Raw genomic sequence first — 26,015 nt, 5'->3', positions numbered from 1 at the left:
AGAAGTGACATCATACTTCAGTCTGTGTCTTTGCATCTTATGAAAATGATACTCCAGAATGATGCTGTCATCCACATATTTTGACGTAAAGTAATCATGGCATTCACTTTAGTCTTACATTAGCCCACCAGCTGTTAAATTTATTTATTTGATTGGTGTTTTATGCCGTACTCAAGAATATTTCAGTTATATGACGGCATGGGACGAAACTGGGCAGAGCCCTGGGGAACCCACCAGCTGTTAAATATCCAATTTCTATAAGTTGCAACTTAATATTAAGCCATCATATACTGGAAATTTAAATATTCATTAAAATGTTTTTAAACAGTGGTTTGAAAACTACTGAGAGCTCTCCTTTAACTTCTTCCATAAAAGATTGGTTTGTGATGGGGTAAACTGCACAGACTTACATAAACAAACAGATATGGTAAGTACGCAAAACACACGAAGAGAAACCAGACACAACCTGCCGGCTCTGAACATGACAACTACACAACAAGGAGCAGTGAAAAATCATTCTACATCCGTGTCACCCTCCTGTCAGGCATACACAGAAAGACACATGGGCCAGATTAAAACTAAAGCTTCTCAGTATATAAATTGTCAGCCTAATCTCGAAGTATTTGCCAGTTTCAGTTGATCATTTCAGTCTATCATTGGAGAATCATCAATGGATGTTAAAACCATATTATAAGAAATGACTAAAACCAGTCTTTCTTTCTAGTATAAAAAAAGAATGAATTATAAAGGAAAACAGTCTCTAAGTAAAGTGTTCAAATGCCACACAAGACTATCCTTTGATTCTTACTTGAAGAACTTCATTCTTTCGATGTCCCAATATCACATGTTCTTATATGCTTATCAATGACCACGAAAGGTGATTTTGTTGAAAGTTTTTAAAACCTTTTGCTGCTAAGATCGTGATTTTCTTGCAGAAAATAAAACATATAATTCTGCCCATTGAGGTACAATGAAGTCAGATGTACATAAATGCTGTATGTACATTTCAGTGAAAAGGCACAATTTATCCATAAAATATCAATGTTTTAGTTACAGCTGCATGTGCTTAACGAAGAAAGAGCAAATTTGTGTCATGAAGTGCTTAACTTCATTTATGATAATTATTTCTTTGCTTTGTGTCCAAAAACTAAAAATGTACCTATATAAATGGTATGGACAGCCAGCAAATTTCTAGTTTTTTCAAAATGAACATACTTTAACTAATTTTGCGTTCACTTCCTTAAGATATTTGTGAATGATTACCCCCTCCGTTAACCCCTAATTGATTTTAGAACCTTTAAAATTGAACACGACATGCCAAAGCGACCTTGTAACCACTCACAGTAAGTGTTTGATTTCAAAATAGGTACATGTACATGTCCTCTGAAATATGAGACTGATATTTCTGGATGTTGTGTAAAACTCACCACACAAGAAATCAGCATAATGCAAGACAGTGCCTAAGGGCAACTTTTCTAATACTAGACCCTTGACTGGCTCAAACAAACTGACCTCTGAACTCTTGACAGGTAATTCCGGTACAGAAAAAGTTGCAATCAACTGAGATTTCAGCTGCTGGCAATAACTCAAATGTTACATTATGATGGCCATGTTATCACAGCAAGCCCTGTGAAAGACGTAATCAATCTGAACAGCCCAATTGTGCACTGATTTTAATGGCTTTACCATAAAGAAAGAAAACATGTGTTTTATGATAGTACAGGTATATACATGTACAAACATTTACCAAATGTTGATTGGTGTAAGTTTGTGACACTGGAAGACATGGATTTGTAGTTAGTTTATGTATAGGTGTTCATGGAATCACCTTATACCAAAACATATGCTATACCTGAATATGACAACAGTGACTCAACAAGTACTGACTTATTATGAATCTATGAACAATTTTTCAGTCATATGACGATGACGAGCGAATAGGTGTGTGTACGAGTCTTCTTGTGGCAGGGTGAGTTCCTACCGCCCAAGTTCTGCCAGCACTGAAGTATCATGCCAAAGACACCAGACATGACATGACAACCAATCACATTATACTGACACCATGACAACCAGCCATGATGTTTCCTTGCTCTAACATCTCTGTGCTGAACAATTATGAATAGGTCTCGTCACAATAACACACAAGTTGAGAGGGTAGGTAATTCACTAAAGGCCAACCTAAAGAATGTGTTTATATTCAGTCATATGATAAATGAATGAATAACAAAATTTCAGTTTGGACAGAACTGTCACAAAATGTCACTGGTATCTGTTCTTGTCCCGTTTTTATAACCTTGTATATTTTATCTGCAGTGCCCCTTAATTACTTCCCTTAATCAACATTAATCTCCATGACAAGGGAACTGTACATCCCATGAATGCGAAGTACCCTGTAATTACCTCCCTTGTTCTACGGTGCCAGGGCTCATCAACTCACCATCTAGGATGCCCAGCATGTATGCCCTACATCGTTGCACTACTGTTCCAAACAGAAAACCGAGCTTGTTTCTTTCATTTTTAATACTATCCTGTGCCTGTAGCAGAAAGCTCATACAAACCAGCACTATGCTCATGATTTGATTGTGTCTGGTTATACATATACTTTGTGTACTAAATATGGATACGTGTGAAAAGTCCTAATACCTTAGGGTACCAAAATAAGTCAGATAGCGGTTTCAAGTCCGCCAAACATATCTGGGTCTTTGGGGGGAAAAACAATGGCACATCTGCCTATGCTAAAGCATTGCAACCCTTGGAAGTCACACAAAACATCAGCAAATATCATGCACTGTTTGACTTTTTGGTGACATGAAACATGCAAGGAAGAGAATTCCTTTCCATCAAAATCAGCTGAAATGTCTTCTACCTGATTACTTCCATTAGATAAATGATTAGTTTTGGCTAGCTTGATTAAAGATTAGATACTGTGAAAATCCTGCTTTCCCTTTAAATCAGCTGAAATCAGCTAATTAACTGAAAATCCTCATCCCTGCACAAGGATTCAAGCACAGTTGAGTCAAACAGCTCCAAAAATACACACAAAAAAAGTAAAACTCTTATCGCATCCTGGACTGTCACCAAGTTCGCCTTGCTGCAGCACAGCATCGCCACGTTTTGGTCTATCTACCTATGCTCCATTCTGGTCATTCATACCTGAAACTGCTATCTGTCTTACATCGCTGAGCTACAAAAGCCAATCATTATACCTGTTTAATACCATAAAATCAATGCCTGTCACCTGCCTCAGTGCATACTAAGGTTTGATGTGTAAGCATGAACCATGCAGCACCCAATGCCCGGTAAGCACCATGTAAATACCAGAGTTTATAAACTTACCTTCTTATCATAAAGATCTGTCCAGTTAATGCAGGAAAAGAATGGATGAGACATAATTTCTTTGACATCACTCTCCCCTCCTCCTAACCTGTAATCAAATCACACAAAGAATCAGCATCCTCCAAACAACAGTCCTGTATTCCACAGGCGTTTATGCTATGCTTTGCACTCACTGTTCATACACCTATTAAAACTTTTGTCTTTTATACTAAGTTTAAATGCGCCTGATAATGACATATGTATGTTTGCTATTAATCCTAGTTACACATCTCTAATTCTTCAACCTTTTTTTTTTTTCTCAACATTTTCAGCCAACTCTGCGACCAACATTTTGAGACATTCCGAGAGAACTATGGAGAGTAGAGAAATAATTGTCACAGTTTTATGACGCTGGCATCTTGAGTGACACAAAGAAGTCATTTTTAGCATCATTTTCAGAACAAATGCATGGGTAAATTTCATTCAAAAAAGTGCTTTCTAGGTTGAAACAGTTGAAGATTTACAGTAACCAAAAACAACGTAGAATAAAAGAAATGCTTTAGGAGCCCACAACAGGTGGCACGTAATCATATCTGTTGGAACATGAATAAAAAACTTTTAAGCATTTCACAAATCAAAAATATTTGAGTCAGAGCCTAAACCATTTGTGCAGAAGATTACTTTTCCTTCTTTGATCACCACATTATTAATGGATCAGCATTAAGTTTTTTTTTATTCTTCCAAGAAAAATAAACAAAGAACCTAAGCATTAGAAATAAAAAAAAACCTCCAAATCACTCACAGCTTAACATAAAAGGATAGATTTAAGTTTTGTTGATATGTCCAAGGAGATTTGGCTGACAGCATAGCAGGAGGATAACAGGCAGAGCCTGAGGAAAACCATCACAATTTATCAAGTACCCCAAGCAGATATCCTGACCGGACGCCACAGTCAAACCACCCAGGAAAGATGTTTGGAAAAATAACCTTGATCTGATTTATTCAGCAGTTGGAACACATATTAAATTAACATGGAATTAAGACTAATCACAGCATAGAAATAATAGCAGCGACAAATCTGTAAATGATCCCGGTCTATTCAGTCACAGTATACAGGCAGGATAGCACGCAGAATACAAAAATACATTTAAGGAGGGAGATACCATACAGTATCACAATTCTAACATTTTTCAAGTGCCAAATTTTAACATTTTTTCGAGTGCCACATTTTGCTTGATTTTGATTGATTCATCAAATTTATAGGGCCATGTAAAGAGTTTTTTGTGAAGTTTGATTATTATCAAAAAATGTGTTGGCAACAAAAGTATCATTTTATGTGCTTCTGAAAGAGCCTTTTTATGTATCAAATTTTAGGTGTAATATATTATACTGTTCTTACAATAATGTGTCCTTTGTAAATGTAAGAATGTATGAGCAAAATAGTTATACCAACCTATAATTTCCAACAGGAAAGGAAATAAACTGCTATTCGTACCTTAGTTTGGGATCTTTGTCCAAAAGGCCACTTAACATAGATTTGGCATCAGATGAGAGTGTGCGAGGGAATTTGATTTCTGACAATAGAATGAGCTCAAACAGAACCTCATGGTCTCTGTTGTAGAATGGCAGTCGGCCACACATCATCTCGTACATGACCACCCCAGTCCCCCACCAGTCCACAGCTCTCCCGTAGTCATTGTCGTCAAGAACCTACAGGCAACATCCAGAACAGGCATGAACATGGATGCCAATGAATACATGCACATAAATGCATTCCACAAAAACTGAGACAATGCTATCATTTTATAGTTATCATACGATCTAGTTTTTAAAAGCAATACAAACTTTTGGCAATGTGGACACATTTTTGGGGGCAATCTTGGTGCCTTTCACTGCCCCACCCATAATCCCGAATAAAATAATGGACTTCAAAGTTTAAAAAACGTTCCCATGTGTTTTTCTCTCTCTCCCCCCAAATCCAACAATCTAACAATATTTAGAACCAACTTCAATGTACAGTCTGATGCACATAATCCTTAAGCATGGAAAAGGCCATACAACTGACCTACTGATTTTAAATATATTGACACAGTAAAAAAAGATTAAACATTTAAATCAGTTTCAAACCAAAAGACTGAAAATATTAGAGTCGCAATTTTGAAGACACAATTTAGTTTGAGTATAATGTCTTTGGTCAGACGTTTCTGGTACAAAAATTTACAATAAGAAATCTCACCTCTGGTGCCAGATACTCAGGTGTACCACAAAATGTCTTTGTGCTGGCCCCAAAGAACATCTCTTCCTTACACAGTCCAAAATCAGCTATCTTAATGTGCCCATCTTTGTCAAGTAATAAATTTTCCAGCTGAACAAACAAAAAAACAAAAACAAACAAGGGTTGAAAACATCAGCATTTTAAGCTGTTTTCCTATAATGTAAATTGGAAGATAGTAACAACTTTAGAATGTTTAGGGAAATTAAGATATTCGCTTACATGTTGTTCAGGGTTCTCAGAAAACCTTATTCCATAAGCGTGTAAAGTCTAGAGTCAGGCTAAAAAAACTGAAGTAACAATGAATCAAAATACTGAATGATCTCTTCCTCCCAGACTGTGTACCTTAAGATCTCTGTATATAACATTATTTTCATGCAGATAGCCTAAGGCTGAGATGATTTCTGCTCCATAGAATCGAGTCCTATCCTCAGAGAATACCCTTTCCCGGGACAAATGGAAAAACAATTCTCCACCATTGACATATTCCATGACAAAGCAAAGGCGGTCAGCTGTTTGGAATGAATACTTCAGTTGCTGAAAACAATAAGAAAATACCATGGTTAAATTAAGAGGTTCAGCCCATGATCAGAGAGAAAACTAGCAGCATTAAACCCCAAAATACCATTATTAAGCATAAAACAGCAAACATGCACGAGTGCACCACACAATAATACACATCTACCTGTATGTATTTAATTTTTTAAATACTTTCTATTTACAACCTCCATTTTCAAAAGTGCATCAGAACTTTGAGGGCCTTGACATTGAGAGTAGCATATGTTCACAGTAAACCTCTTAAAGGCTATTGAACATGACTGAAAACACTTTAACAATCCTGAAGTTCATTCACAGCTGGAACATTTTTAAACTGTTTTAGTGCTTAATGGGATACTACTTCCACACCATATACCTAACGATGTATAAGAAACAATTTTTATTTTATTTTATATACAATGGGCTACATTTTGAATGAATAACGCACAAAGCACAGTTTTATAATATACATATACAATGTAACTAAAGTTCAACTAAAACAGATACTAATGCAGAAAGAAAAAATATCTTACTGTTAAAAATGGATGCCTTGTTGTTTGTAAAACTCTACTTTCTGTTAGTGTGTGGGCTACTTCATCCTGAAATCAAACATAATTCATATAAGAATCAATCATAAGAAGAGTCAAAGCATTCATCTCATGACTCAGAAACTGTACATATAATCTTGAGTCAGTTCACTTCATACAACCAGTTCAACCCATAGTGTAGAATTAAATGGAAGGAAAGTGGCTTTATGTTTACAAAGAAAACCTAAATGTCATATCAAGGTAAGGTTTAACATATTGCCGGCAGAATACTTCTGCAATTCTGTAGAGAGGCAGTTTTAACAGCATTAGGCAGTTCCTGTTCCTGTTCATAGTCACAATTCAGTGGCAAGGATGTTGCATTTGTCCTGATTAAATACCAAGATAAGCTTATTTGCACAAATGAAATTTATTGGCTGATTTTATAATACTCTATGTAATTTTACAAAACTCAGTCAATTGGTAAGTTTGATAAAACTACACTGCACAGCCAAATTTACTTTAAGACATTTACCCTTCTTTAACACAATCATTAGTGACTGAACCATTTTTGACCATGCAACGTATATGTCCTGTATTAAACCTAAATTCTGGCAATGTATTTTCAAACGCAATAAAGGCCTTAACGTAATGCTTTTGAAGTTGGCACTGGGGACTTCATGACATGAAATTGAGCAAACTTCAAAAAAACTCTTCAATGACTGTATAAAGGATATGAATCAATGAGAATCAAGCAAAATGTGTCACTTCAAAAATACTAAAGTTTAGGCGACATTCAGTAGCTGTTCAGTTATAAACCCTATAAAAGCTCAAGTCTTCCTCACCTTCTGTATGATAACAGCTTTTTTCAGGATTTTGATGGCGTATAAGCTTCCCGTGGACTTCTCTCGGCACATGATCACTTTGCCAAATGTTCCTTTTCCTAGCACTTTTAAATATTCAAAATCCTCCAGGCTCTACAACACCAATCAGCACACAGATTAATTGATAGCGCTTAATTACAAATGCAGTGGACCTAATATAAGGAGGTATATATTTGAACACGGCGCATGACCATACAACTTGAAAGCAAATGACAAACGAGGGAGTGAGTGCCTGGGGTTTTATGTTGTACTCAACAATTTTTCAGTCCTATGACGATGAAGGAATCCTTAGAGTGCATGTAATGTACCCCCTTGTTGCAGGACAGATTTCCACCACTCTTTTATCTAGTGCTGCTTCACTGAGACGACTTACCGAAGGCAAGTAAGCCGCCCCGCCCGAGCCATTTTACTGATACGGGTCAACCAATTGTTGCACTGTCCCCTTTATGCTGAACGCCAAGCGAGGAAGTTACAACTTCCTCTTTTAAAGTCTTATGTGTGATTTGACCCAGGATTGATCCTGGATCTACTGCTCCCGAAGCAGACGCTCTACCAACTGTGATATCGGGGCCGGTGAAAGCAAACAAGTATACTTGGGGTTTACCGTTGTACTTAACAATTTTTTAGTGATATGATCATGGAGGAGTCCTTTAGAGTGCATCTAATTGATCTCCTTGTTGCTTCACTGATGTGACTTTCAAAATGATATTAAGCCACCATCAGTGCACTATACCCTTTAGTGCTGAACGCCAAGTGAGAAACTTACAACTTCCTCTTTTAAAGTCTTAGGTGTGATCCAACCCAGGATTGACCCTGGATCTACTGCTCCCGAAGCAGACGCTCTACCAACTGTGCTATCGGGGCCGGTGAAAGCAAACAAGTATACCTTTTATACATTTCAGGAATGAATGAAAATATGGTTGAACACCACAGTATACAATTACACTAATTCCTCAACCTTTTAGCACAACTTTCACCTAGCAAACATGTGAAAAAGTTGCAGAATTACAGTAGCAGTACGTCAGCCCTGTTGTGGTCATTCATTTCAGGGCCATAGCCTGGCACCGTATGTATTAGCTATGTATAAAGACACGGTTACTATTTAGATGTAGAGCAGACCAAAACCATACTGCAAGCAGAATACAATACATTAATATACAATTATACTATGCCACTAGCTAAAACAGTCTTTTCTGTCGTAGTCAGCTCTATTATCTGACTACCTGGCAGTTCCCACACCACCTATTCACGTGTACCCATATGCTAATTATTACACGGAAGTGTAGACCTAGAAGGGCTTAGCTATTTGTGTACCTGTACAGCTGGACAATCAGAGAGCTAATACAACACCTGACTGTGTCCACTCTGACTTTGACCAGTCAGTGGACAGACACAATAGAACGGAGGAGTAGTATATATCACAGTGAATAGTCGGCAAACCTAGCTAGATACCCGTGGCATCTGCCCCCACAAGACTAATTCCCCAAGTGCCAGAACACTCTGTTTCTGAGCAGCATGTGACAGAATCTGATAGATTTGGACATGTACAATGTTTATTGTGAAATTCTAATACGGAGGAGCCATCAATCTGCATGTACGCACACTATTGTCATGGGCAACAAATATTTCGTTTTGGAACTTTGTAAATTAAATTAGAGTTAGATATAAATGAAAACGTTAATGAAAGTCAACCCATACAAGTGAGAACCCGAAACTTCAGTCCATTGATGCGATGTGGCCTCTCCTTACAGTCACTCGTTAGTGAAATGTGATGTATCAAAATAAAAAAAAACAGCAGAATCCGTACATGAAAAATACATTTATTTGAACTGAGTTTCCAGCCATACTCAAGAACATTTCACTTATACAACAGTGGCCAGCATTATGGTACGAGGAAACCGGGCCGAGTCTGGGGGAAACCAGCAACCATCCGCAAGTTGCCGCAGACCTTCCCTTTCATGACCGGAGAGGACTGGGCTGGGCTGGAATTGAACTCACAGCGACCGCATGGATGAGAGGCTCCTGCTGACCACCAGGCCATGCAGGCCCAATACAAGAAGAAAGCTAACCCACAAGCACAATGTTATACCATACCTTCTTCTTGGATAATTTCTCTGGATTGAATTGGTAATCCTGATCTTGGATTATTTCTAAATTTTCTGCTACTGATTTGATTGCTGCTATCCATTCTTCCCTGTGAAAAAAGATACACAATAAAATAAGAAATGATCATGCATCTATCTACACATACTTATCATAACATCTATGGACAACACAAGTGAATTTTTTCGCAAAATCAATCACTGTTGTTCAAGACAATGATAAACGCAGATTTATTAGGAAGGCTACCAAAGAACATGTCACCTGATTACAAAAAATTTTAATGTTGTACTCATCACAGCTAATCAAGGATGGAACATCCCACTCATGTTATTGTGTTCTGTATATGAGCAAAACCTGAGCTCAATGTACTAGTTTTTTTAGATACCACACCTAACATTGCTCTCTCGTTTACTGGACACTGTATGACATAAGCTACATATATCGTATCCTAATAATTGGAATGTATATGTCCAAAAAAGAAAAAATTCATTAACATGTATATGTGCTTATACAGTCCCTCATACGTAAGTCAGAGATGTCCACAATTCATACGGGACAAAACAAAAATTTCACATCTTGACATTTAGTTATGATTGTTTTTATATCCTCACATTGATTTCCTTTTGACGACAACATTCAGCTTTAACCCATTATAAATTATCAAATTTCTACCATTTTATAATGGCATGTTGTATAGTTTTTTTCAGCATTATTTTTGACATAAATACACATATAAATCTGCTTATTTAATATCACCTATACTAATGTCTAAAACGTAAGTGTTACTACAGATTTGCCAGAATCTGTGAATGAGTGTGAAGTCACTTACCTTTCTTCTGTGGAGTCCACACTAAACATACGTTCTACAACAGTTGTCCATTGTAAACCTCTGATTACAAATGTATTTGGCTTCGGCTTCTCCTGCTTCATAAGCTGACATCCTAAATACAAATACAAGTTTACACAGTGTCATGAACTTGAAGGCTTGATCAACATTAATAGATAATGGCTGAGCATACACTATACTGTACATCCAAGTATTATGCAGATAAAACATACAACTTCAGCAAATTAACACACATTTATACATGCCCAGAGGATATGCACACAAGCAGAGAATGTGGCACACCTTAATTGCTTAAACACTCAGCCTCTGCAGGCAAAAACATGAACTGAACAAATGAGTGAATATGGCTTAATGCGACTTTGACAAGTACTGCAGCCATTTTCTGCCAAAGCATGAACTGTCATACCATAAAGAAAACAACATGATCTAATATCCTATACAGATGACTGTGTGAAGAGACATCCCTTACAGAGCAATATGACTAAATATCCTACAGGCAATCATATTGACCAGACATCCCATACAGACAATCATATGACCAGACATCCCATACAGAGGGCAATATAACCTAATGTCCTATACAGACAATCATATGACCAGACATCCCATACAGACAATCATATGACCAGACATCCCTTACAGAGGGCAATATGACCTAATGTCCTATACAGACAATCATATGACCAGACATCCCATACAGACAATCATATGACCAGACATCCCTTACAGAGGGCAATATGACCTAATGTCCTATACAATCATGTGACCACACATCCCGTACAGACAACAGCATGAAATGACACCCCATAGAAAAATGACCTCATATCCTATACAGACTAACATATGAAGAGACATCCCATACAGAGGGCAATATGACTTAATATCCTATACAAACAATCATATGACCAGACACCCCACGCAGACAACAGCATGAAATGACATCCTATACAAACATGACCTCATATCCTATACAGACAAGAACATGACGTAATATCCTATACAGACAAGAACATGACATAATATTCCATACAATCATATGCAAAGTGACCATACAGGCAAATGTATAACAGACATCTCATACAGACTACAGCATAAACAGACATCTCACACAAATAATATCATGAACCACACATCCAACAGCATGAACAGGCATCCCCTACAGACAACAGCATGAAGAGACATTCCACATAGGACAACATGAACAGACATTTCATACAAACAACATGAACAGACATTTCATACAAACAACATGAACAGACATTCCATACAGACAACAGCATGAACAGACATTCCATACAGACAACAGCATGAATAGACATCCATACAGACAACATGAAGAAATATTCCATACAAACAGCATGAACAGGCATCCCACACAGACAACAGCATGAACAGACATCCCATACAGACAACAGCAAGAACAGACATCCCATACAAACAACATGACCAGACATTCATCAACACAATTTATTTCACAGTATGAAGGGACTCCACACACAGACAACAGTGTAAACAAACGTCCCATAAATACCGACAGAACAGCAAATGTGAACTATCTATACAGAAAACAGCATGAACAGGCTAAAATTACTGTATCTACAACATATAACAAACGGGACATTGCAGTAAAAAATTTGGTAATAAAGACAAACAATGAGGCTGGATATTCATGGATCACATCTACGTTTATTCATACAACGAAGTACTAAAAGTGCACTATTCAAAAATAAAAGTGTTCACTGCTACACTGGAACGGCACATGAACAAACCTAGAGGTTCTTGTCAATGAAATCCCAGTGTGGTTGTTTACATTTCATATGATATCACTGTGTTTAGAGATAAACCCAATAAGTGCATGGGATATCACCATATGCAGATAACAGTAAACCATAGTTTTATATGTATGTATGTTTGGAGATTTTGCGTCTTATTTTACTTATGACCATAATTTCCAAGTTAATGGTGGTTTATGTTAGGATGTTGAGAATCAAAATGGGAAACAATAACTTCCTAATTGCGGAATGTGCAGGTGTGTGTCTAGCGGATAACTGGGTTTAATGAGCACACAACGTAAGGGAAATTATGAGCAAGATGTTTGAAAACATGGACATCACAAAGGCTTCACTGGAGAACCTTACCTTTCACTGTAAAATTATTCAATGGGTCTGCTAGTCTTTGGTCTGGCTTAGCTCTGAAGCCAAAAAAGGAACCATCTTTTCGGAGAATAAAGTAGCGCTTCCTCCAATTCCGAATGTGCTCTCCTGGAGAAATAAAGAAAACTGAGTTAATCCTTACACTTATTTGTGGAGCACGCTCTAAGTTGATGGTGTGCTGTTGCCGCGGTGACGAAGCCTTTGAGTATGGCTGTTGATGCAATAGAGAGACTGTCCATGGTTATAGAGAGTCAAGGAACCACCTGTCGCCCCGATAGATGGATGGATAGAGACAGACATACGGTAAAAACTGTGCTGTGCTTCTTAAGCCATGGCAACAGCCAAGTAAAATTCAAAATTCAAGTTCACAATCAAAAATACTGTCATGTTCTCTGATGTTCTATGCTGGATTTAACAATCTGGATCACTACAATGGATCCAGGTGTATGAACATTAGGTTCATATTCTGTGATTACAAATGCTTGTGACGGGTACGGGTATGTATGTACCCTTTATCCTCAACAAATCTGACCATTAAGTGTGCAATTAGACTAAATCTGAAAACATAATTTACACAATTTTGATCGTTCTTCTCAGGGCAGAAATTAATTTAACATCTTACAATAACCTATTCAGATCAGTTCGTCTTGAGAACAATGGAGGTGCTGAATCTATCCAAGACTGAAGCACCGTCTATGCATTTTGTGAATAAAATACTCGCACCCTAATTCCTCAACCTTTTCGTATACCATAGAGCAACACTGTCATTTTCTAACCTGTTGCTATGTTGGTTGGGTTGGCCAATTTTAGTGCTTCATTTAATTAAGTATGGTATAATTTTATCAGTTTACACAGAATAATGGTACTAAAGTTTGAAGCATTACAGTAGTAAATATACATATTGCAATTAATAACAACTAAGATACACCAAACGTTTATACACCAAAATGAAATTAACACACAAAAAGTGCAAAAGAGAAATAAGATTTTGTATCTAATGGTAGCTACACCTGTCTAAAGGTAAAATGTAGACATGGATTCGATCAACTTTCTACCTGGCTCTGCTCGGTTTCCTTCCACCATAATGCTTGCTGCCATCATATAAGTGTAATATTCTTGATTATGGCATAAAAGCCTAATCAGATAAATAAATCCAATGAACTTGCACAAAGCATCCTTAGCCTAAGGTCTTTTTGATTACTCCCACAGCCATGTACATGCGTCAGCTCTTATAAACTATTTGGTCGAGGAAGTGTCAATATCCTTAGCCAAAGGGAGTGAATGAGTGAGTAATATGGTTTACTGTCGCAACCGAAGCAGACACTGTACCGAGTTTTCGGAAGCCGGTACTAGCCAAAAGGATTCTTCTGCTAGTGGGTTCTGGTCAAGCTTGTGTTGAAGACGAACCCAGTCGTGTACAAAGTACTATGTAAAAGTAATATGACCTCATTTCTTCACCTTAATTTTCACTTCAGGTCTATCTTGTGATCAGACGATTATTTAATGGCAAGGAGAAAAGGTGATTTCCTTTCGCATAAACAACTTGAATGAACTACAGCCTACAGCTTGTTTAATGTGCCCCCCATGTGACCCCAACCGAGTGACAAAAAACACACACATGTTCAGTACATGTCCCATAGCATATGAACGATGGGAACCAGATTAAAGAGGAGCTAAGAGACATTTTTACAAGAGATACCCAGTCATAAATTTTCGAGTAAATCTAATTAACAGTGTACATGTGCACCCACATTAAAGCGAGTGTCAGTTTCTTCTTTTTCTCCCTTTAGAGTCTTTGTTATGTCTATAAATGATTCATAATTCAATTTAGGAGGAATATTCAAGAAAAAAATTAATCTATTAAACGCAACTAGATGTACAAGTAAAAACACTTTCCACCTTATTCTTCAAGCTTTTGCTACATGTACATGTATACCCTCATTCTTTCACCCACATCTGCAACCATTATTTTGAAATATTCTGCAAGAACTCTGAAGTGTAGAGAAATAATCTGCACAGTTTAGGGAAGCTTGCATCTTAAGTGATACCAGTAAAACCAAATAATTTTTAGGATCATTTGCATAATAACTGTATTCATAAATACCACTGAAAATAGTGCTTTAGTGGCTGAAACGGTTAAAGATTTACAGTACCGTATCTATAAACATGAAGCATACTGTGTTAAGTGACCCCCAGCTAAGTGTACTTCATATCTCTACAACTTATGTTTTCAGGGTTTACTGGGCTAAGTGAACTTCATGAAACCGGCCTGTGTTCTTCAAAAGTAATTTCAATATGGAGATAAAACAATATGGCAATCTGAATTCACAAGATTTTATGCAAGATTTTACTAACATAATACAGTGTCTGAAGATATATCCATAATGTTTTACACAAATGAAGGATTTAATCACAAAAATCAATTGTTTAATAATTTTGAATGTTATTCACTTTATAGTCTATACAATTAAGATTCACTTCCTGTAACTTCAGCTTACAGGAAGAGAAGAGAATGCCAACATTTACAAGTGGAAGTGAACCACTTTATGACATGATGATGGAACAAATGCTTTCCAAAAGCTTGATGATAAAATGCTGTATAAAGCTTGTTTTATCACATTATAATTATTTCTCACATTAACGAGAAGACACTGTTCACTTTGCTTTTAGTATCGTAACTTTGCATTATCCAGTTTTAAGAGGCAAACTGATGATTAGTAAGAAGTACTAAGTACATGTACATGTAGCTTCAACCCTGACAAAATGGGAATTTTGTTTCCAAAATTATCGCTGTATTATTGAAGATAATTTCACCATCCTTCCCATATAAAAAGTCAACTTACAAAAAAGATGAAATTTTAATCCTGACAAATTGTTTTTTTTGAAAGACCTTAACACATATGTATTAAAGATGCATTTTCTTGAGTAGCCTGCTGTCACATAATTATGGAGACACTGTGGTTTTTCTCACAACATGAAAGATAAGGTAAATTAATATGCATGTATCTGTGGGGTTTTTACATTGCTCTTTCAGATATATGACGAGGATGAATCAGTAAGTTTGTGTACATAAACTGTGTCTTCTTGTGGAACAGCGAGTCCATGCAGTCAAAGTGCTACCACTACTGAAGTATCATGCCAAAGACACCAGACATGACAAATCATCCGTCACATTATTCTGACACTGGGACGACTAGTGTTGTTTCCTCGTTCAATAAACCTCTCACTCCTAAGTGCTAAGCCAGGCAGCGAACAGTGTCATTTTTGAAGTCTTTGGTATGACCTGACTGGGGTTTGATTCCAGGTCTCCATATTCAAAGCATAAGGTGAAATAAGGTATAAGATGTACAGCTGAATGATAATGACAACTAAACTTATACATCAAGTATTATAATACATGTAGGTGAAGGCAACGTTTCCAGAAAGATGCAAATTCAGATATATGACTGTCTGATAGCATGTTACATAAAGGATGCATGGTATTACAGCATCAATATCATCACAGGCTTCAGCAAACCCACTAATACAATTCCAGTAAATGCGTGAACTGAGTTGGAGAGGCCACAGCAACCCTTTAAAACAGAATTCCATAAACATTTTCCACACATAAAAAGGAAAAAAAAGAATTAATTTATAAATTATATCATTATTTAATCAATAAGTTAATACTGATCAACTTATTTAAGACTGTTTGACACTTATCACAAAAAACAAAATTGTGCAATAATATTTACTATGGTACATAAAGACTTTTGTCAAGGGCCAAACTGTACAACTGAGTATGAACCTGGCTTTGTGCATGTGTATTATTATATTCACATATTATCCTCTCATTATAATACAAGCCCTTTTCATAAATAATACATGTCCACATATATTCCCTGACCAGTCACTATGATATACATGTGTTTTGACAGCTGGGTAAATCAATCTCTTGTTATTGTGTAAAGGGAGCACCTGTTTTGTTCTGTATGCAAGTGGTTTAATAATACCACCACAAGCCAGTGATTCCACTGGAAGGTAGGGTGGGGGGGCGTGCATGGCAGATATTTCGAGACAACCAGGTCCCCCTGACATAATCAGATTAGTTGGGCAGGCAGAAATCAATAAGCACATAGCAGCTTTAAAGTGGTGTTTATGTGTCCAGAGTGATACACTTGCTGGGAGGTGCAGTCTTCAGACACCTGGACAAGTAAACAGGAAAATACAGCTGATACATGAGGCAGCCTGCCCAGGCCTCTGTTGAAAAACTGCTTTCTGCTTCCGTGCTGGCGATGGTTGTTTACCAAGCTCCGTCCCACCCTACACAGCAGAAAGGTGAAGGTCAATGAGAGGAGGGGAAAAGGGGGACTGTGTCTGAAGGCATCAGCCGACCAGGACAACAGAGCAGCAGCAGTAGTCCTTGAGGCTCTCAGAAAACAATTTGCCAATCTGGGCTTCTCTCCACAGTCACATGAGCATGAATATTTAACTTGAATTCCTGGGGCTTTGGGCAGACTTTTCTGAAGTTGTTTACATGTTTGTGGTGATTCTGTATTCACCTGATCATGTCTTAGAGTGCACAGAACCAGACAGTCTCAGGCATATGCTTGTCCGTCACCACAGTACGCTAGCATGTGTCAGTCATAAATCAGACAACCTCTTTGTACCATAATTGGAATTAGGAAATTAATTTGGGTATTTTTTTTTTCATCTTACATGTATTCCTTTAATCTTTCATAACCTAGGCATGATCAATTAACAGCTGTGTCAAAAGAAAGTCTAGCCCTTGTTCAATCATTGGGACAATTTATGGGAAATGGTTTATACATAAAACCTGAAACAACGAAACCAACTCGTCAACTCTTGTGACATCAATGTATTTTATCAAACTACCGGTTTTCAGCGGGAATCATAATTTTCCACAATCTCCTCTTTCCGCATGAACCTACAAAGCAAAGTGTTATACGCTTACATGTACGCAAGAATGCACTGTGATGGAAGTGATGGAATCAATAGCAGTATGTAGTTTAAACTTTTGTTTTGGCCTGGTCCAGCCAAACATGAAAACAAAACAAAAGTTTGAAAAATTTAAAAGCACAATTTACGTGGCTCTAATCAAACCACAGAATTAACACACAGTTTCAAGGAACCTGCTTCAGTTTAACTTGCAGGCTAAGTTGACCTTGATTTATACAGCTACAGAATATTTGTGACCTTAACACAAAGCTTACCCAAACACCTGACATCACCCCCACCACCCAATCCCTCATCCCCCACCTCCACCTTTAATACTTTGTAAGGGCAAGCTCTACATGTGCTTTTTGTTAAATACATGTACTTACCCCTTTTTAATAAATAGCCCTCCTTAACCACGGGCATCTGGCCATCCGCATTCATGGCCACAGGCTGAGGAGGGTGCAATTCTGTGCGGAGGAAAAGACAAAAAACATTAAAACATTCGTAAAACACACATGTACATGTATGTAAACAACTAAATTATTACAGTTGATATGGCAACATACATTCGTTGTTACATAATGGATTACCAAGAATTGCAATATGAACCCGTCTGAGATTGACATGAACTGTACATGGTAAACAGTCATCAACCTCAGTTTCGTAATGATTACCCAGACATTCATAAATCACACAGTAAAAGTGCTCTGAACAGGTAAATGCATTCTACGCTGGGAATTCATTGTCAGCTTGTTGACTGCTTATGTCACAATTATGATCTACTGGGTTCAGAAAGAAATGGGAGAAATAAACAAGCATATTTTGCTTGATACTGATGGTTTCATCCACCTCATTAAGCCACTTCTAAAGTTTTTGTGAAGTCTAATTAATTTCTTATCAGAAAAATTTAAGTGCTGACATCAGAAGTATCATTTTAAGGTTTTTAAGATTATGAGTTTCTGAAAGTTCATTTGTATATACCAACCTTTAGGTGAAATACAGCAGCCTCAGATTACATGTGTACTAACACACAGAACAATAAAATCAGCTCCTTATAAAACAGCTGATATTATTCATATTTTCTGGTTTAACATGTGCAGTTGTTAGAAAACATTTCTTGATTATGGGAACTAAATTTCGCACAATTATACAAAGGCTAGTTATTTTTCTGGTTAGGCAGCAGAAAACAACAGTGTGTAAGTATCAACAGTATGTGACCACATACTGGTAATCGTGACCACAAAGCAGTATATGCTGAAGAGGCTGCAAACTATTTGCCATCAACATTTACTACTATGGGTATTAGTAAACAATAGCCCACCAGCATGGAAGAAGTAAGATACATAAACCTGTGTGTACAATGTATATGTATATCCTTCTATATTTTTCTTCTCTTCCTTATATTTACGAAGGATAAAACTACAACACTGACCACAGTATTTGTGTTTCTGAACACCCTATCAAAGAGCAAACCGATTTGCTTGAATTATCTCCTTCCATAAATACTCCATAAATACAATACAACACACCAATCATTAAATTCTATAATCAGCACATCTTGACGTGTACATCTGCATGTAAAACCTGAAGTCAAGATTTGGCAATGTACATATCTGCAGCATGTTTATTAAATCAAGAAAAGCAACGTATCAGTCTACTGCTAATGCAGCCCTGCAATGATGTGACATCACCGGTATTGATCAGGAATACAGTCAACTGAACTCGTCAACAAAATCATTCTGTTTACTCTCCGGGCTAAAGAGACTGGTGGTTTAGCCCTGGACATTGATGGATGGGTAATGTAAGGAGGTACTACACCTTGATGAAGGCAAGGTTAATGAATGCCCTCCAGGAATATCTCCATATCTCTATAATATGTGGAGTGCGTCTTACATCAATCCATACCATTATCCCTAAGATGGTCACTTATCTCTGATAACACTGTCACATGTAATACTTTGTGCTGTTTGCCTTGACTACCCTTATTTAACTGATCACCTTTGTTTTTCACTTTGTTATTCACTGAATGATTTTTGAGTATTTACTGCCCATATTTTATTCTGATTCATTATGATTTATGGTTCCCTCCTTTTGGTGACTGCACCTTGCCCTCAATCTAACTCAGGCTGTGCATTTATGTACCCAGTGTACCATCACAGACTTCCCCTGATGTCAAATTCAGCTGCTGTGTACAGAGAATCACTACAGCCCCAGATACAAATGAAACTCAATTATAAGACATATTTACACCAACTTGCTCACTTTGAGCTATGATATCTTGCTTATGCAAAATAATAAAAATAAAAACGCATTCTTTGCAAACTGAATAGATGGATATATATTAACGCTGTACAAGCCCAACCGGGAAAGGGGGTGGGGGGGGGGGGGGGACCCAGCACAAGCTTGAATTAAACTAATAGCAATCATATTAGTGAGGGGGTTCTGGGTAATCATTGTGCTGCTTGACGCATAAATACATTTAGTCTAATGTTGTCTTTCCTAAACACTACATGAAATACAATGTATTCAGCCCATATAGGCCTACCTCTCGTCAGAGAGTTGTTTAAAGACAGAGCAACTTCCTTACATCTCAGATATCCAGGACATCATCTAAGATATCAAGTGCATTACTTCATGCAGTTACAGCACCATGTATATAAAACTGTATGTCACTGTCTCAGGATTCTGTTTATCCAATGAACAGCCTAAACATAATAAATTCATAACTTCTTCTTCAGGACAACTGCAACAACAACAACAGCAGCGTCACTGCTTAGTTTAAACCTACCTGATACTTCGCATGTTGAAGTCTTAAAACGATCGCTAGAAAACAGGCGAGGTCTGCGAAAAATCATGTCCACGCTACTGAGCCAGATAAATTAGCTACTAATTACACCAGAAAAGAATAAATAAAAAAAAAAAAACACAGAGGCTTTCTCAAAGTCTATGATTTGTTCTCAACCATAGTGAAAATGTGGCAGAGAGTCTTAAACATCACATGCTGGTTACACGAATGTTCCATCTACTCAAGTAAGCTGTACTCTGTCCGGTTGTGAATTACCACCTCAAGCTGAAAGTAACTGGTGTATCAGGATTTTCCTCTGCTATTAACCAGCTAAAGGGGAAATGAGTCAAATGTAGCTCTTTGTCCCCATCTACGTATAACATGATCAACTGTTGTGAACGTAGCGGGGTTCACTCTCATACATTCATCCCCACCAGAAAGCTCTAACAAACAAAACACATGATCAGGATTGCCAGCCACAAGCAAACAATTTTTCTCTGTGTAGTAAACATTAGCTTTGACATTCCAATTTTTTTGGCCACCCAAACTCAGCGTCCCAAAACTCCCACATTACACTGTATGCGCTTTTGTGTGCTGCGCGTTTGTTTTAAACGAGCTTTACCTTTTACCTTTGTTCACACATCCACAGCTGCTTTAGAAAGTAGCCATACCTGTTCAGCATAATGCTGTACTGCATACTGGTACATGTACCCTAAAGTCAGTCACGGCCTAATTCATTTGGTATGTACACTGGTTGTACGACATACATCCCAGTCATGTCAACACGACTATGTCTTCTACACACACCTGTGCACTAGCAACCCCGACACACTACACAGAGCAAAGGTGTTAATACCGCTAAGTGTCAGCTTGTCAACTTTCTGTCTAGCTTAATTTACGATATCTTGCATGTGCGTTTGCTCGACTTTAATTAATAATCAGACCAGAAAACAGAAAGGCAAGCTGCAATGTGTCTAGACACAGGGGCTTCAGCATGAAAGGACAGTATGACTGTCATTTACCAGAGCTCACTCCAACTGACCTCAACGCTGGACGATGTACATGTTAATACACTTCTCTAATCATATGCACCATGGTTACATACTGGAGTAACCACATGCATGGACATGTACATCAATATGTTAACATGGTATGAGGCGCATTAGGCATACAGAGTTTAAGAACGAGGGTATTGTATTGGAACCTTGTCAAAGATACATGTACACAGTATCACATACATGTGCAGTCATGGATGTAGAGACAGACTACAAAACACTAATATCTCAACTCATGCATGCAAAAACATGGTATTGATATTAAGTGGATTTCCATTTCAAAAAATAACATATGGAAAGCTCTACATTTGCATCTTTTTATTTTTTTTATTTCCATGATTATCATTTAATTCTTTAAGATTATACGATTTTTCACAATTGACTCACCAAAAAAGAGCTAATGTGCAAAATCGATCAGTGTTCACCATCATATTCAACAATGTTGCACATATATGATGGTCGTCAGGATACAGGAAACTGCAGTACTGATACCCTTTGAGAAGTTCAATAACCCAGTGCGCTTTGCCATCCACCTCAAAAATCTTAATTCTGACTGAAGGCAGACACCAGAGCAGCAATTGAAATATATGTAAAAGGAATATCTCGCACACTGAAGCAAAATACTGAAGATGACCTGCGATATCTTTTAATTTAAATCTGCAGTGAAATCTGTCTATAATAAGACATACACAGCTGACCTGTCTTGAAAGTTGACAAGGTGAAAGCCAACCCCTCTTTAAACTGGAGAAAACTCCCAAATATTTTTATCTGCCTCTAGGCCATATTGCAAGCACACGAAGAGGGGAGGGGGGAGTTTAGCATGTTGTCTGAACATGTGCAGCAATGCTTAATTTGACATACAGTTGACCCTGCCATAACCCCTAGTGTCCCGACAATTCATTTTGGGACTGCTTTCTTCTTCCTCTGACCACACTGAGGAGTGGCTGTGTACAGCAAAGCCCAGTAAATCACATCTCTGTGATCAATAACCCAGTAGTGACAGTTATATGCTATCCTGAACATGTGCAGTCTATTCCTGGTCGTTTCACAACAACCTAATAACATGCACATGATCACCTATATTTACCCCTCTTCTATAAACAACAATTTCTCCTTTTTCTTTTTCATTTCTTTTTGGCCAACATTGTACTGCTATGTGGTTTGTCATTTTTTTGACAAATTATTTTGTGTACAATTATTTATACATGTACATAACAGAGGCTGAGCACTGTTAAAGTTAACAGCTTCGTCACTGCAACACACACATATATTATCTGTCATTTTAATGATTTGATATTCGATATACATCTGAACTGATAGATCGACCAGACATCCATGATCATTAGCCTGAGAGATTGGTTAATGTAAATGTAAATGTAAATGTAAATGTAAAGCTGCCATGTCGGCGTAAATCTCAATGCCGTAAATCTCAATGCCTGACGGCTTGAGCAAGCACATTCAGATTAAGTTTGGCTGGTTCAGCATGACCTTGGTCATAGCATGTGTTGTTTACCTTATCATCAGACTTTTAAATACTCCCCTATCAGTTGTTTTCTAACCTTGCCAGACTGAAGTCACACATTGCATTTACAAACAATGCAATATTCAAACAAGGAAGCAGCCCCTGTCAAAGTGTATATGGGATTTACAAATGTTTTCTAAAATCTATGTGTTGTACACAACAGTGCTGTCCATGTAGTTTCACTTTTCATGAACAATCGTTCAGTCATCTGACGACAAGTCATTAGGTTTGTGCACATAGGTTGTGTTGTGTCCATGTCTCCACTGAATTATGTCGAAGACACCAGACATGACACCCCACCCAGCCACATTACACCGACACAAGGCCAACCGGTTCTATTTTAAGACTTTGTTGAAAGTCGACCTGAGCCGGTTTTGATCCCAGGTCTCCCAACTTCAAAACAAACCCTCAAACCATTAGGCCACTGTAGGGGGTCATCATGTATGTTAGGAAAAGCCTTACTATTATATTTACAACACAGCACACAAAATAGTTTAGCAGATGGCTGATTAGACTCCAGTGCCATGACGCATTACCAGGCTGACTACATGTACAGTTGACCAATTACACCCAGACCACGATGTACCAGTTAGGGTGTGAAACAGAGCAGATGGTTCACGTATCTGTTGTACATGAATGTGGGCTTTGCTTGCAAACCTACATGTACCTGTACTGACACAGACAAGCCCAATTCAAATAGTGGTAGGTCTAGGGCCAGTACACATGTACATGTATACATATAAAATCAAATGAATAGGTTTTTGAAAAGTTTTAAAATGTTCACTAAAAAAAAATTAAATGGAAATATGAAAATTAGATTCCCATACCCTAATGGCTTGGTTTTTTTTCTTTTTTTTTTTCAAATACGTACACGTCAAAAATCCGTGAATCTAAACCCTCAAAGATTTTTCAAATACTTCAGGTCTGTCACTTTGGCTCATGTTATTTACTCTATATGAATGTACATGTACTCCATTATGTTCATAACTTCAAGGGTACATGAAATGGTAATATAAATTGGAGAGTATGGTTTTGAGGAAAATGAAAGAAGATAAGCAATAAAAAAAAAGAGAAAATTTTCTTTTTTGAAGCATATTTTATTCTACTACTCTGTTTTATGCACCAATGGTCAGAAATTTTTAGAAATTATGTCATTGATGAACACACGGTGAACTTGGGTCCAGCTTAAGTCCCCCAATTCGGGCTCCCCCCCCCCCCCCAATAAAGTTGTTTTCACAGCTAAAACAGTTGATGTCGTCACAGAGGCCTACTTAATTTCCCGACCGACCGCTGGGGCTTTAGGAAAATAGTGGTTTAAAGCCATTTCTACACCGTAATAAGATAAGAAGCTTGTTTTATCTTTCATATATTAGGCCACATGCATGACCATATGTTAGGCCACATGCATGTCCATATGTTAGGCCACATGCATGTCCATATGTCAGGCCACATGCATGTCCATATGTTAGGCCATATCCTATGCTCCATATTAAGAAGTACATGTTAAAAAAACCAAGCGTTTCGTGTATCCTTTAATTTGTGGTTCAATCTACATACGCGTATGGGTAGACTTGTTTCACTCTGTGAATATTCAATGATAAACAATTCATTTTAGACATACATGTACATCACTCCACATATGTTGTAGAATTATTTCACCTTTGTTTGTCTTTAATGCACTGTGTACATGAATTAAAAAAGGAGTTTTTTGGCAAGTGATTATCGTTAATATGCAGAATGCAGAAACATAGTAGTTGAAGTATGAACGTGCTTCCACAAATACCAGAAGAATTTGTACAAAATGTACAAGTAGTAGAACTATCAGTATTATATCAAAAAGTGATTAGTCTGGATAGGATTCAGTTTTGTTGACAAATTTAGGCACGGAGCAGATTAATCAAACCAGCATCTTGATTGAACTTGATTGAATTGAAATTTAGTTTCTCTCTGCCTCCCCAGGAACATCCTTCAAAATGAAAGCAAATGAACTTTGATCCAGCAATGTGTGTTTACCACACCGATGTGTAAAGAGATCGATCAGCTGAACTATCAGCAGGTATCCTGTATAAATACACACATATATGTATGTGCCAACGTCCATGTATGACATATAGGCTCCCATATTATCACAAAGTGGGCAGAATACATGTACACTCGCCTCACAACGACAGCTTAATTATACTGTTTGTCAGAAATGAGTAATAGCCCATCTTCTAGCCCCTGCTAACTCTCTCGTCACATTGCACTATCAATAAACATTTGCCAAGTCAATTTTCAGCTCACGGGGCGTGATATAATCTAGTCACTGCCACCTCGAATTCCTAATCATTTTATCAAGCAGAACAACTTTGATTTCATCAGGTTATGGTAAGTGTGTAATTCTCAATTTTGAACACAAATCTTCACGAGCATACCACAAATATACATACATGTAATTAAACATGAAATGGTACCCACCATTTGGTTCATCAATCTCCATCATCATCTTGACAGGATATGATGTGGCAAATCAGAAGGAATGTTTCAAGTTATGCACAGGGTAGACAATACCATCTACCAAATCACACTTGGTTTCTACCACTTTAAAAACATGTTTTCCTCTTCAAAAAATACGGTACATCCCCCAAGAGCCTATAATCAGTTGTTGTTCTAACCGGCTTTAGTCCCATGTGCTTTAGTCCCTGGGTTTATCTTATGCCTGGTGAAATGCCTGGGAGCTACTGGCCAGCTGCCTAGTGCTGAATGCCCACACTATATCACAGGGCTGGTCAGCCTGCATGGATCAGCTGTCACTTGAACCACAGCTCTAACCCAGGCCAGTAGCAACAAATGAATGGTTACCGCACCACAAATATCCCACAAACAGTAGGCGAGGGTGCAGGGATAAAAACAAACCACTCTCCTTACTACCTACATAACAATGACAAAGATGTTCATTGGACACCAGTGTATTATTATCATCCTCAACACATCATTCACTGGATACAAAACAACAACATTTATATCTCCCATGATCCTTCTCTCCTTTGACCTTTTGACCCTATCTTGGCTTGTAAACAATCTGAGACTGTTTACTAGTC

The 26,015-nt window shown here is 37.6% G+C and overlaps 1 protein-coding gene across 5 annotated transcripts in view; it reads right to left on the bottom strand.

The window, feature by feature from the left end:
• LOC135468460 (RAC-gamma serine/threonine-protein kinase-like) overlaps positions 1-26,015 on the bottom strand; it is a 43,442-nt gene that overhangs the window by 8,792 nt on the left and 8,635 nt on the right. For 2 of the 5 annotated variants that reach the window (XM_064746732.1, XM_064746731.1), the window contains exons 1-11: positions 20,362-20,463; positions 17,960-18,040; positions 12,621-12,743; positions 10,465-10,576; positions 9,627-9,726; positions 7,494-7,625; positions 6,658-6,723; positions 5,933-6,124; positions 5,552-5,680; positions 4,811-5,025; positions 3,337-3,424 (exon numbers count right to left, since the gene is read on the bottom strand). In XM_064746732.1, coding sequence (XP_064602802.1) covers positions 3,337-3,424; positions 4,811-5,025; positions 5,552-5,680; positions 5,933-6,124; positions 6,658-6,723; positions 7,494-7,625; positions 9,627-9,726; positions 10,465-10,576; positions 12,621-12,743; positions 17,960-18,040; positions 20,362-20,428 — 1,305 coding nt within the window. In that variant the 5' untranslated portion in view covers positions 20,429-20,463. Of the gene's footprint in view, positions 1-3,336; positions 3,425-4,810; positions 5,026-5,551; positions 5,681-5,932; positions 6,125-6,657; positions 6,724-7,493; positions 7,626-9,626; positions 9,727-10,464; positions 10,577-12,620; positions 12,744-17,959; positions 18,041-20,361; positions 20,464-21,029; positions 21,071-25,392; positions 25,841-26,015 lie in introns of those variants that run through there. The other 3 variants (XM_064746733.1, XM_064746735.1, XM_064746734.1) reach the window with 3 other exon arrangements.

The sequence above is a fragment of the Liolophura sinensis genome, chromosome 6 (genome assembly GCF_032854445.1).
Source record: "Liolophura sinensis isolate JHLJ2023 chromosome 6, CUHK_Ljap_v2, whole genome shotgun sequence".
NCBI lineage: Eukaryota > Metazoa > Mollusca > Polyplacophora > Chitonida > Chitonidae > Liolophura > Liolophura sinensis.
The sequence above is the reverse complement of the archived record's forward strand: the minus strand, read 5'-3'. Positions and strand labels throughout refer to the sequence as shown.